Genomic DNA, 13,640 nt, shown 5'->3' on the forward strand with positions numbered 1-13,640 from the left:
TGAGGGTCCAGGGTTCAAGTCCCTGTTCAGGCAAGTTGCTTCCTACTGCATTAGGTAAGCGTTAATGTCCCGTACTACATGGTTTGTTTAGAATGATGAAGGAATTTGTACTTTGTGAGACGTTTGTAAGTGAAATAGCATGTACTTGATCAGCTTGAAATAATAGCACACTGTATGTGTAACATGTTCTCCACACCATCTAGTTGTACGTCCAGCTGTTTCAAACAGATTGTAGTAAAAAGAGGACAGTTTAAATCTATATGTATGTGCAGCCTAATAATGCACTGAGTTTTAGATATTAATACCCACATATTTTATGTTGAATAACATGCATTATAATTTCAGTTCTTGCTTCACAGAGCTGCTTTGTTATTGCACTGCACTAAACAGCTGGTATATCCTGCACTATTGTGGCCCTTACATAATGCAGCATCAATGCTCTGTTAGTACATTACAATTTACAAATGGTAAAGGAAGGTCCTTCATAAGGGGAATTAGCTCAAATTGTGGAGCGCTCGCTTAGCATGCGAGAGGTAGTGAGATCGATGCCCGCGTTCTCCAGGTTTTAAAATTATGTAGAGAAACAGATGGACTACAGTCAGTAATTGTAGAACTACAAAGTGCTTCAATATGGTAAGCGGAGCTGATAAAATGGACAGTGAGTCTAGAAACAAGGAGGTTGTTTTAATGTTATGTTCTAACCTGTAATAAATTGCATTTCTGAAAATGTCCACTAGGTAGAGGCAAACCCCAAATTTACAAAATTGCTCCTCATGACTATTGTTTATTGAAACACAACATTTCCATCACAGATCTGCTTCAAACTTAGGGAAATCCGCTGTCAGAACTCGGACACAGTCTCTATGTTCAAGTCTAGATTGAAAACATATTTATTTACTCAGGCTTTTGATTGGTCTTTTCAAACTAAACAAGCAAACCTAGTTATGCTGTAATAGTTAGGGGTGCTGGAGTCTAAACCTGTAAAACTCTCTGATATTTTACTCTTAACGATTTCACATTGTAACAACATCTTCTGTTGTTTTAACCCGAGGAGGCTCTGACGGAAACCTGTTCACCCTCTCGAGGTTAAAGACTGCAAGTCGAGACTGCAGTGCCAACAATGCTGCTACTACTAGATGTGACGGATACCTGGCGTGTTTGCACCAAAAATGTCCAGAACTTAAAACAGACTTTATCACAGACTGGACTGAACAATGAAGAACTTACATCATTTTTTTGCTAGTTACAACTTTCAGTTCAATTTTATTTTGTGTTTGTATGATTTGTGTAAATCCTATTTATTTAAAATATCCTCCAGGCCACCCAAGAAGGACGGGTCCCTGCTGAGTCTGGTTCCTATCAAGGTTTCTTCCTGAGTTTTTCCCTGCCACAGTCGCCCTCGGCTTGCTCAATAGGGGTTTTTGGTCTGTTGGTCCTGGATTTTGTAAAGTTGCTTTGAGACAATGTTCATTGTAAAAAGCGCTATATAAATAAATTTGACTTGACATGTGTCTGAGATCTCTAACTCAAGCACCGTTTATGCAATCCATTTGAGTACTACTGTATTTTATAGAGTACATCCTGAGCTTTTTAGTAATGTCACATTTGTGGGTGTGTGGCAAGCAGCTCATGAACTTTCTTTTAAAAATGGCTGCCATGTCATATTTCACGTTTTATGGAAATAAGCAAAGTAAGAGATCAGTTTTGTTCAATATGAGTCGTAACTTCAGTTTATAAAGATTACAGAAATGTACAGCAATTTCAACCCTTTCTAAACAAAACATTTATCCAATGTCCTTTGTTGTGGCAAGCAGGACTAACTGCCCCCTGTTTTTAGCCTATTTCTATACAAGGAAGCAGAGAGCTGAGTGAGTAAGGCAGAAAATATTTTATTACAAATTTATGCAGGAAATTCAGGTGGTGGTGTGTTAGTGTGTGTTGTGCTGGAATGACTGGATAAGACACAGCAGCGCTGCTGGACTGAGAATAGTCCACCAACCAAAAACATCCAGCCATCAGCACCCAGTGGGAAGCGTCCTATGACCACTGATGAAGGTCTAGAAGATGACCAACTCAAACAGCAGCGATAGATGAGTGATCGTTTCGGACTTTACATCTACAAGGTGGACCAACTAGGTAGGAGTGTCTAATAGAGTGGACAGTGAGTGGACACGGTATTTAAAAACTCCAGCAGCGCTGCTGTGTCAGATCCACTCATGCCAGCACAACACACACTAACACACCACCACCATGTCAGTGTCACTGCAGTACTGAGAATGATCCACCATCCAAATAATACCTGCTCTGTGGTGGTCCTGTCAATAATTGTAGAACTACAAAGTGCTCCTATATGGTGAGTGGAGCTGATAAAATAGACAGTGAGTGTAGAAACAAGGAGGTGGTTTTAATGTTATGGTTGATTAGTGTAAACTCACACACTGCTGTATGTGCTTGCATGACTGTAGGACGCGTTTTTCAGCGCATTACCGTAATATCCATAAAATGTGTCCTTGAGATTTCAGTGCAGCAAAGTTTGTGTAGAGACTGCAGCAGCGGATACTGTGTTTGTTTAGATTTTGAGGTCATACTTTATTAACAAGGTAAGTTTATTTTTTTAAAGAAAGGTTTGTGTATATTAGCTTCTGGATATTTTCGGATGCTACGGACAAAACTGTGTTGTACTGCTATGATGATACGACTATGTTCCAAACCCTTTTAGACTCTTCCACCACCGTTAGCGCTTCTCTCAGTTAGTTCAGCTCATTAAATATATTATCCACAGTATCGCTTATCTTTAAAAACCCAATTCCAAAAATGTTTAGACAGAAGAGAAAATGTCAATGTAAATAGACAGCAGTTTGTAAAAGATGTTATTTATATTCTAGCATACAAACATACATCGCTCCAAAATATGAATGAACGCTTCAGCCAGGGTTGCCAGATTGCGCATTTTAAAGGCCGTCAAAATGCATGGAAAACCGCCCAACATACTCACGAAAAACAGCCGATAATCAGCGCTTAAACAAAATTAAACCAGTTAAACATGATCTACTACTGCTGATATCTCACAAATCAGTGATTATAAATTATTAATGTCATTTGAAATAATAAAAAACTAAGACTAAGAAGTCTTAAGGGTTTTTTATGAGAGGCCGTGTAGGCCATAATTCTAAGTTGATTTCTCACACACACACCATCATACTCTCACACACACACCATCATACTCTCTCACACACACCATCATACTCTCACACACACACCATCATACTCTCACACACACACCATCATACTCTCACACACACACCATCATACTCTCTCACACACACCATCATACTCTCACACACACACCATCATACTCTCTCACACACACCATCATACTCTCTCACACACACCATCATACTCTCTCACACACACCATCATACTCTCATACATGGTTTACTATACTCTGTCACATATACTACTATACCCTCTTACAACTATAATCACACTTTCTTTTATTTACTATTATACTCTCATACACACAGCACTATTTTCTCTTGCACATATAACTATAGCTACTTAAACATGCATTATGTGCTTTCATGATAATCTGTGTAAAAGAGAATAGTAGTATATGTATGTAAGTTTGGTAGTCTGTGTAAGGGACGTTAACACTGTATGTAAAACAAAGATCTACTGTATGTGTAAGAGAATATTATTATATGTAAGCGTAATAAATAGTGTATGTGAATGCAAATAATCATGTTTATGGAACAGAATGATAGTGAATGTAAGACAGAATGATAGTGCATGTGAATAAGAATAGTTGTATGTGTGAGAGAGTTTGATTGTATGTGTGAGAGAGTTTGATTGATACGGAAACGAGTTTGATTGAAACGGAAGTAATGTTGAATTCTCAGTACCTGATTGGTTAATAGAAGACGCGGGATTTCACAGACATGTCCCGCCTTCCTCATTATTACTGATTAGAGAAGATGGTAGACCGAGAGCGAGTCAACGAAGCCATTGGCTTATTAAACAATATTTTAAACTCTCCCACCGTTCCAACAACATTGTCAGAAATGTTGGTTCAAAATCGCCAGTCATCCGCGGGGGTCTCTTCCAACGCGACCGCTGAGCAGGAAATGCGGCGATTGTTTAGAGCCAGATCAGCCGTACCAAGGAGCACCAGCGGCACCTTGAATGTGAGTCAAGTCGTGCAGCCGCGATACCAGACTCAACAATATTTCGGTGGCTGGGCTTCAAAGGCAAGAAAGAGGTGAGTTCACTGAATATGATTTAGCAATTAATTTAGCTCGTAATATAATTTGGTTTAGATTGTGATGTTTAATGAATATTTGTCTTTTTTTAAGGACTGTCTGCAAATGACGTTTTTAACGTTCTAGTAATGCCAAAACGAAGCAAATGACTTCTAATAAGGCAATCTTAAATAAATCTCCGTTTTAGAAGCTTTCATACAAAAACAATACTAAAACAGCTACGTTTTTTTCGGATTCTGATTGCTAACTACATGAGCTGTCTCACACCTGTGGGAGAACGATACGGAGAGTACACGTGTCTGTGGGTATTCTGTAACATCCTTTAGTACTGTATACCTATTTACATAGACTCTTACTTTTGCATAGAGAACGCTTCAGACTTACAGTATAACAGGTTAAACCCGTTTCAGTGGTCACTTGTAAAGTAATCACTTAAAGTTTAAAGGTAAATTAAAGTTTGTTATATTCAGTGGCGGAGCCAGACAATTTTCATAGGGGTGGCCAGACTGAGACCATTGCTCACACAGGGGTGGCACAGAAACTGATACCTTTTTTTATGTGGTCACTCACTCATTTACCTATACAGGCAGTAAGTGCCATGTAGAATTACATCACAAAGAATAATAAGCTTTTTTTTCTCTTCATTTTCTCTGACAAGTGAAAAACCAAAATATAGCCTATAACCTTAACATTATGAGGAAGAATTTCAAAGATATTCCTTTGCAATACTTTATCATTTGGCTGCCAACTTGTGTGTACAGATGACACTCAATTGAATCCCAGAACATGCTAGTGTGAATGCATGGAAAACAAATTTTAATTTTCTTTCAACAATATGATACAGACTGACCAACACTATTAAGCCAAATCAGCATTAAAAATAGACTTTACTTTTAACAGCCTTCTACAATGCTGGGGCTTCTTAAAACGGAATATATTCTTTTAAATAGAAGTGTTATTTAACTGCTATTAAATTGTTTTCCAACAAAATCCGCCCAATTAGGCGGATAACCGCCCAATCTGGCAACACTGGAACGCGCAGAGCAAGCTGGCGCCTTTACTCGTAGCGCGCCACAAATACTACTAAATAGTAATAGTAGTAGTATTAGTACTAAGTAGTACTACATCTGTAATTGTGTTGGTGGTTGACATTTATGTCGAGTGTATTACTGCACTGTTTTGGTGGAGAACTACTTTTTTGAGGTGCGCTGTTGAATTGGGGGGGGCCGGAGGGGTGGCCGAAGATTCATTTATGGTGGCCATGGCCACCACTGGCCACCCCCTGGCTCCGCCCCTGGTTATATTCCTCTTGACATGGGATTTCTGGTACAGATAAAGTTTTATATATATATATATATATATATATATATATATATATATATATATATATATATATATATATATATATATATACAACAGTTAGTTCCGACCGTACAATCTGATTGGTTGAGAAGCCTTCTAACCGTGCTGATATTCGTGACAACAGCACGGGCTTTTCACACCACAACGGTATTACTCCGCTGACGCGTTGCCAGTAACGACAAGCTGCATGCACACTGTTGTGATATGCCTTTAAGACGTTAAAGGGTTAACACAGAATACGGAGTTATGCTTGATGCCGTATACGCATGCGTGGGTTCAGTTTAAGGATGCAATAAAACAAAGCTCTACTGAACAGTTTATCTCCTGTATTTCTTTCCAATAATACTTCACACACAAACGTGCACGCAGGCGACACAGCTCCCGATCACGTTTTAAATCCGTAATCTGATATACAATCTATCGCACTGTATAGGGAACATAACCAGTTGTCTAATTCACTATCTAGTGCACTGTGTAGCGAACATAAATCCGTGATTTGATACACATTCTAGCGCACTATGTAGGGAACTTTAATGCTTCTAAGAGCTCTGTTATCACCCGTATATCCTCTGGTGTGTGCAAGATGTTTTTTATTTCTTTTTTTCCCTTCGGTGGTTCTTACCTTTTTCTTGTTGTTGTTCTTACCTCCCTGAAATGAGTTTTTGCAACTTGGAATGTCTGCTTTGTAGTGTTAAACTTTATATTCGTTGTGGAACTACTTTTTGGCGGAAGGTATTGTCAATATTAAAGCATATTTATTATTAAATTTAGGGCTTCTTTGATTTATTTTCTTTATTTATTTTGTTAAAACTGTTGTATAAAAGCAATAGAACACTTGAGGTCGTGTGTTATCACGAATAACATCACGGCTGTGATGGTCTACGGCACTCGCCTTCGGCTCGTGCCTGCGACCGAATCACAGCCGTGATGTTATTCGTGATAACACACTCCCTCGTGTTCTATTGCTTAAATATATATATATATTTAAAGACAGGTTTTTTGAGTAATTGTTTTCTAAATGTTTTTTAGACCTACTGTCCCCAATCACCCTACCTTTAATAAGGATGTAATACTGTTACCTGATTCCACATGGGACAGTGTTTGCAAACACCAAAGAAAAAGGAAGCTTCATGAAAATGGCTTTATTTTAAGTGCCTTTGAAATAAGAAAAATGTGGGACTGCAGGACAGTCATTGCAGAAATAAGAGAAGCATTTAAGGACAGAATTCCTGAGGATGTAAGGTATAATAATATGTTGTCTAAATGTTAAGACATCGCACATTACAGTTCATGGGTTGATTTGCTATAGACTGGTTTTGAAAATAAATGTAATTTTTGTTGTTTGTTATTTTTCAGTATTGAACTTTTAATGGCCTGCGGAAATAAGTTGGTTTCCCCAAAGTTACGTGAGGGCCAGGAACTAAATGGCTTTATAATTCATAAGATTTTTAAATCAAAAGCAGTGTACATTAGGCCATCAAGCAATCTTCTATTTACGGTAAGTTATTTAAAACATAATGTAAGCAGTATGTTAATGTTGCAATTGCAGCATATAGTTTTCATGGTTTGGCAGTGGGCTGAATCCCAACACTTTCTAAATGTGTTTGTTTGTTTTTAGTTTGACACAGATTCAGAGGACAGTTCGACAGACACTACAGCGTCTAGTCACACTAGTCATTGTATGATAACAAGGGCTAGGGGAAACTTAAACCCACTCCAAACATCTACACAGCAGAGCTCTAATGATTCCTTTACTAGAACACCCACAGCTAACCAGCCCTCTCCAACACAGCAAGCGACCAGTGATATCACAACCAGAGCTAACCAGCCTTCTCCAGTCCAGCAAGTGACCATTGATATCACAACCAGCGCTAACCAGCCTTCTCCAGTCCAGCAAGTGACCAGTGTCATTGACTTAAACAGTGTTGCCACAGTAAACCAGACTCCATCAGTCAGCAATGACAACTATGCTGCCTACCTTTCAATTATGGGTTCCATCTCAGAACTTTCTTCAGATGATGAGGAATTTAACCAGGCTATAGTGGCCAGTCTTGAGAGTCATGCGTAAGTGACTGGTCAATACACTCTTGTTTAATTAGTTCAGTAATATACATAGACACAAAGTTAATAGCACATGAACTGTTATAATCTTTGTTGTCTTTATTGAACACAGTCATTAAACATTCACAGTGCTGGTGGAAAAGCAAGTAAAGCCTTGTATTTAATAACTGGTCAAACCTCCTTCGGCAGCAATAACCTCAATCAGGCTCTTAAATGAACTATGGACCAGACTTGGGTCTAGTTTCCCAAAAACATTGTAAACATCTTAAAGCTTTTTAACAGCTTAAAGTTTGTATTGGCTCATTGACATACAGTGGAGCCAAGTTCATAGTGGCCTTAAGATGCTTTGGGAAAACAAGGTATTGCACAGTATTCAGATGAAATTATGGATCATGCTTCCTAACAGAATATCTTCAGCTCAGGAGAGTTAAGTTCTTGAGTAAAGGTTTGTGTTTTGAATGGGCCACTAAGAAGGTGGATTTTCAAGTAGCTGTAAATCATAATTTTCCATCCACCTTGCTCCACTTTTAGGATGATTATTTCATGTTGGAATGCAGCACAAGTTTTACACCATACATAGTGCAGCATGTCCACACAACCTTAGTTTGATCAGTCCACAAAGCTTTTCCCAGTACTATTGTGGAGTGTCCCTGTTCTGATTTGCAAATGTTAAGTACTCTGTGAAATTATTTGTTTTTGGGAGGGGGCACAGTAAACTTAAAAAAAGTGTTAACTAGCTCCAGTGGTCTCTTTTATCCTATATATATATAGTAATTGAGTATTCTGACATGGCTTTGGGGTCATCCTAGCTGGGCACCCACTTCAATAGACACTAAACAGATACTTCAGATCCCTTTCCAGCTATGTGCAAATCAGCAATCATTGACTTGATCATAAGTCTTCTAAGATTTATATTATAAGTTTGTTAGGTTTGGTTAACATCAGCAGAAGGTCGACTGTAAATAGCAAACTCAACAAGTTTTGAGTAAACATACTTGTAACCCACACCTCAAATTTTGTTTAATTGACTGAAGTCAAGGTTAGCTAACTCATGACTTAAATTAGCTTTTGTTTATTAGCAGAGGGTTTATTTAGCAGAAGGTTCGCCATCTCTGTGAATATATGATTAGTAGCTGTTTAATGAAGACACCAAAGATTATAATGGATTGTGTGTCACTAGTGTGTTATAAGCACATTGTCTGTACTTCTGAATTTGATTATGAAATCACATTTTATGAACAATTAATACTGAAAACCAGATCATTTCAAGATGTTCACTGACTTTTTCTTGCCATTGCAATGTAAACAGGGTAAGCATAGCTGAAATGTAATGTATAATTTTGCCTATGGATAGGAAATTCAGCCAGGACTGCTCACATGGTCCCACCATATTTATGTAAAGTTTATAACAGGAGTTGTGTACAATGGGTGAGAAACGAATAGTATGTATCAATAATATTGGGTTTACTAATACAGTGGGCTGTTGTGTTGTGGGTTGAAATTTTCAGTGTTGCATAATTTTCTTTGTGTTGGATCATACTCTATTCAATTATACATATAAACACTGGGGAAGAAGAAAGTGTATGGTTTAGACATAGTCAGCAGTAAGGAGGCTTATCTGGCATTGTTGTGTGAGAATAATACATTGCACAGAAAGTATGATCTCATCCCGATTCTAATACCTAGGTTAACATCTTTTCTTTTAACAGGGCATCTGAACACCGAAACACTAAATCAGCACAGGAGGTGCTCCTGAGTCTTGCATCTCAAATTGATAGTAACCAAAGGTGTAGGTTCAACATTAATAGATCTTCAGTACTGGATGGTGCCCTACGGGGCTTCAAACGACTGTCCTATAATCCTATGTATCAGATGTGCATCAAGTTTTCAGATGACTCGGGAATGGATGAAGAGGCTGTGGACCTTGGTGGCCCTAGAAGAGAGTTTTTACGCTTGCTTATGGAAGCCCTAATACTGTCACCGATGTTTGAAGGAAGAAATGGCAAGTTGAACCTGGCTTTGGACAGTTCAGGTATATGCTTTATTTGTTGTTCCAGTTATATATATTTTTTTATATATACTTTCTGCCCTAGTTTTGTCGTTTGTTTTGTGCTTTCATATGATTCTGTATTTTGTCTTCTCTGCCATGCTTGCTTTAGCTTTAAGAGAGGATAGATATTTTTTTGCTGGTCGGGCAATTGCTGTAAGTCTTGTCCATGGCGGTCCTCCACCAGGATTCATATCACCAACACTGTATTCTCATCTAGTTGGTGACAATTCCTTTGTAAAACCTGTCTTGGAGGACATTGCTGATACAGACCTCTATCAGAAGGTTAAACAGGTAATATTGTTACATTGTTAATACACACTTAGGTGCCAATTGTTAGGTCTATCCTGCTAAGCAGCAAAACATCGTTAAATAGGAACCTGCAGATTCATCATGTATACTGTTTGCATTCTTGGTTATTTAACTGTGCTTTAGTTTATTGTTTTTCTCTTTTTGTTGTTGTTTCTAGTTGTCTGAATGTATCTCATTTGATGACCTGATATACGCCACAGAACCACTGCAGGACTACCTGGCAAATGCTGGATGTCTTAGGCCACTAAAATGCATTGAAGACAGAGATCTACTAGTTGAAGATATTCTCATGTTTCAGGTGGTGCACAGAGTCTGTGGGGCTTTTGAAAGGTTTGTGTATATATTATGTGATATGATATGATACGATGTTATATTAATTTTATACCATAAAAAAAGCTGTTTGCACATAAAAAAAAAAAAAAAAAAAAAAAAAAAAAAAAAAAAAAAAAATATATATATATATATATATATATATATATATATATATATATATATATATATATTTATATAAAATATATTTTAGGGATGGGGTTGGGGTAATGTTCAGGTTTTATTTAGAATTTTTTATTTAGAATTTTTATTTAGAATTTTATTTAGAATTAATTTAACACATTGTAAAAAAAAAAGTAGGAAGTTTGTAAGAATTACACACACCTTTCTTTATTTTGTCTTTCCAGTAAAAATAATGTAACATAATGTAATGGCGAAGTCAGAAAATTTTCATAGGTGTGGCCAGACTGAGACCATTGCTCACACAGGGGTGGCACAGAAACTGAGACCTTTTTTTTATGTGGTCACTCATTTATTTACCTATACAGGCAGTGAGTGCCATGTAGAATTACATCACGAAGACCCGCATACTAATAATAAGCTTTTTTTCTCTTTCTTTTTTCCCTGTCTAGATAGATAGATAGATAGATAGATAGATAGATAGATAGATAGATAGATAGATAGATAGATAGATAGATAGATAGATAGATACCTTAACATTGTGAGAGAATTTCAAAGATATTTCTTTGCAATACTTTCTCATTTGGCTGCCAGCTTGTGTGTAATGATGACACTCAATTGAACCCCAGAACATGCCAGTGTGAATGAATGGAGAATGGAGAGAATTTCTTTCAAAAATGATACAGACTGACCAACACTATTAATCCAAATCAGCATTAAAAATTGACTTTTAATAGCCTTCTACAATGCTGAAGCTTTTTTAAAACGGACTATTTTATTTTAAATAGAAGTGTTATTTAACTGATATTAAATTGTTTGCCGGATAACCGCCCAACTTGGCAACACTGGAACGCGCAGAGCCCGGTGGGCCTTTACTCGTAGCGTGCCACAAATACTACTAAGTACAGTAAATAGTAGTACTACAGCTGTGTTGGTGGTGGACATTCATGTTGAGAGTATTCCTGCACTGTTTGGTGGAGGTGCGCTGTGTGAACCTGCGTGGAGAAATACTTCCGCAAAAAAGTCGCAGCGGTGGTTGGGTTGCCAAATATTAATTTATGGTGGACATGAAGTTTTTGGAACGAGCACCTCCACCGCAGAGCCCAAATGACCCACGTAACGAACGTACGCCATTTGCGTAGCTGCGTGACGTCATTACGTAAAGTACGCAGAATATCGCTTTTATTACGATATGGCACTTTTTGTATCGTTTTAAAACTTATACCGGTATTATCGTGAACGACACGATATAGCACACCCCTTATATATATATACTTTTTACAATTGAGACGTTTTACATACAAAAAAACTAAATCCACAACACAATTAACAGAATGCAGCTGAAATGATTTCTAGCTTGCACATATGGGACTGAACTGGATTTGGTTTGCGAGTCTGAACAGATTTATTTTAGATTATCACATACTTTAAACCAGGGGTTTTCAACCTTTTTGGACATGCGGCCCCCTTTCTGTGCTGAACGCGACTCCCTTGATAAACCGGCGCTGAGCCATGGCTTACGCGGTCGCGGGTGCTGACTCGGCCACACACGGCGCTCAGTCGCAACTCGTGTGGCTCGCCCCCCTCCCCTTGGTGTGCGCGCGCTCGGCTTCATCTGATATGTATCCCGCTGTAGTTAGCCTTTGTTGTGGAAGTGCAAAAACTGATCTCGTAAAGCAACGCCCCGCGCAGTCAGGTACTCGCGCCCCCCCTGACAAGTACTCGCCCCACAGGTTGAAAACCCCTGCTTTAAACAAATTCAAGTTTTGCCATCCTAACTTCTGCTGGCATCTTGGAGCTTTTCTAGCTTTTATTTTGCATTGGTTGTCATCACATGGTACTCGCTTGTCCAAGGATATGATTGTCACACACATTTTTGTCTTATGTGTCTCATTTTTATAGATTTAGAGAGGGACTGAAGACACTTGGTGTTTTGGATGCAATCAGAATGTATCCAGACAGCTTTAGACCCTTAATCTGTCATGAACCATCCCCACTTACTGCTGACTTAGTGGATCAGTTTTTCCACATCCGGTTGTCTGCAGTGGGCAGCAACAAGAGAAGGGCAGAGGAATGTGTTGTTGCATTTTGGAGGGATTACCTCCAGGATGTTGAAGGTAAATATTGCTGCTTAATATAGCATTTTCTCTTATGATTTGTCTTGTTTATAAAGTGTACAAAGACTGGGGTAGGAGAATGAAAAGGATAACCTTTGCTATAGTGGCACTGTCTGGCCATTTTGTCAGCTTGTTGTTATTTTTTTATTATATATAATATAATAAAAAATATATTGAGGGGCTTCTCCCCTCAACCATCAATTGATTTTCTGCATGATCAATCTGTCAGCCACAGACGCTGTTTGCCTATGGCAAACACCTGTATCAACTGCCTTAAGTTGCCACTGCTTGACACATATGAGGATTTCAAAGAGAGTTTGGACTTTGCATTTAGTAACACACAAGGTTTTGGTAGAGAATAATATGGGAAATTTATTTTGTGCCCTGTGGATGTTTCTGTTAGACTTGGTTATTATTAACATGTAAGCTTTATTATTTTGAAAGATTAACTATTTACATAAAATTGTATACATCAGTCTTTACAATGTATTCATAGGCATTCATGTTTATATGAGCAATCTGTTATTCTGTAAGTTTCCTTGATCATCTAACTAAAACTGAAAATACATTGTCAGACCAAATAAAAGGCAGCTTTGTTACTGTTCACTGTTTAGAAAATTAACCAGGCCTAAAAACAGTTGTATGCCATGGTTACCATCATCAGTCAGTGGGTCTACTGTTTCTTGAATTCTGTTCATAGTGGTTTGATTTACAATAAAGTCATTTAGTGGAACAACAACATTATTTTCAGTGTCTAATTGTAAAGGGGTGTCCTCATGGTTTTCGATGGTATCATTTCCTGCAAAAATGTCTTGAATTGCACCAGCTCCGGCACTGTTAAGAACCCCTCTTTGCCAAAGTTGAAGAGGTGTTTGTCCTCCCTGTGTAGATAATCCATTGTTGTACCACTGATTTCGGAATTCTGTAGCTGCCCTCTGAACTCTTGGCAAGTAAACATAGTGTAGACAAAACAGATGAAGTTCATCTGTAGAATCCAGTATGCCCTCATTTTCCATAAAGGTGAAAAGGTTA

The 13,640-nt window shown here is 38.0% G+C and overlaps 1 protein-coding gene across 1 annotated transcript; it reads left to right on the forward strand.

Annotated features, from left to right (window-relative positions):
- The first annotated feature begins 7,608 nt into the window (after window positions 1-7,608).
- Window positions 7,609-12,720, forward strand: LOC134322045 (G2/M phase-specific E3 ubiquitin-protein ligase-like). Its single transcript, XM_063003915.1, has 5 exons — window positions 7,609-7,685; window positions 9,392-9,714; window positions 9,950-10,023; window positions 10,199-10,371; window positions 12,394-12,720. The coding sequence occupies exons 1-5, from the start codon at window positions 7,609-7,611 to the stop codon at window positions 12,629-12,631; spliced, it is 885 nt and encodes a 294-aa protein (XP_062859985.1). The 3' UTR covers window positions 12,632-12,720.
- The last annotated feature ends 920 nt before the right edge of the window (window positions 12,721-13,640 follow it).

Source organism: Trichomycterus rosablanca, chromosome 10, assembly GCF_030014385.1.
Source record: "Trichomycterus rosablanca isolate fTriRos1 chromosome 10, fTriRos1.hap1, whole genome shotgun sequence".
Taxonomy (NCBI): domain Eukaryota; kingdom Metazoa; phylum Chordata; class Actinopteri; order Siluriformes; family Trichomycteridae; genus Trichomycterus; species Trichomycterus rosablanca.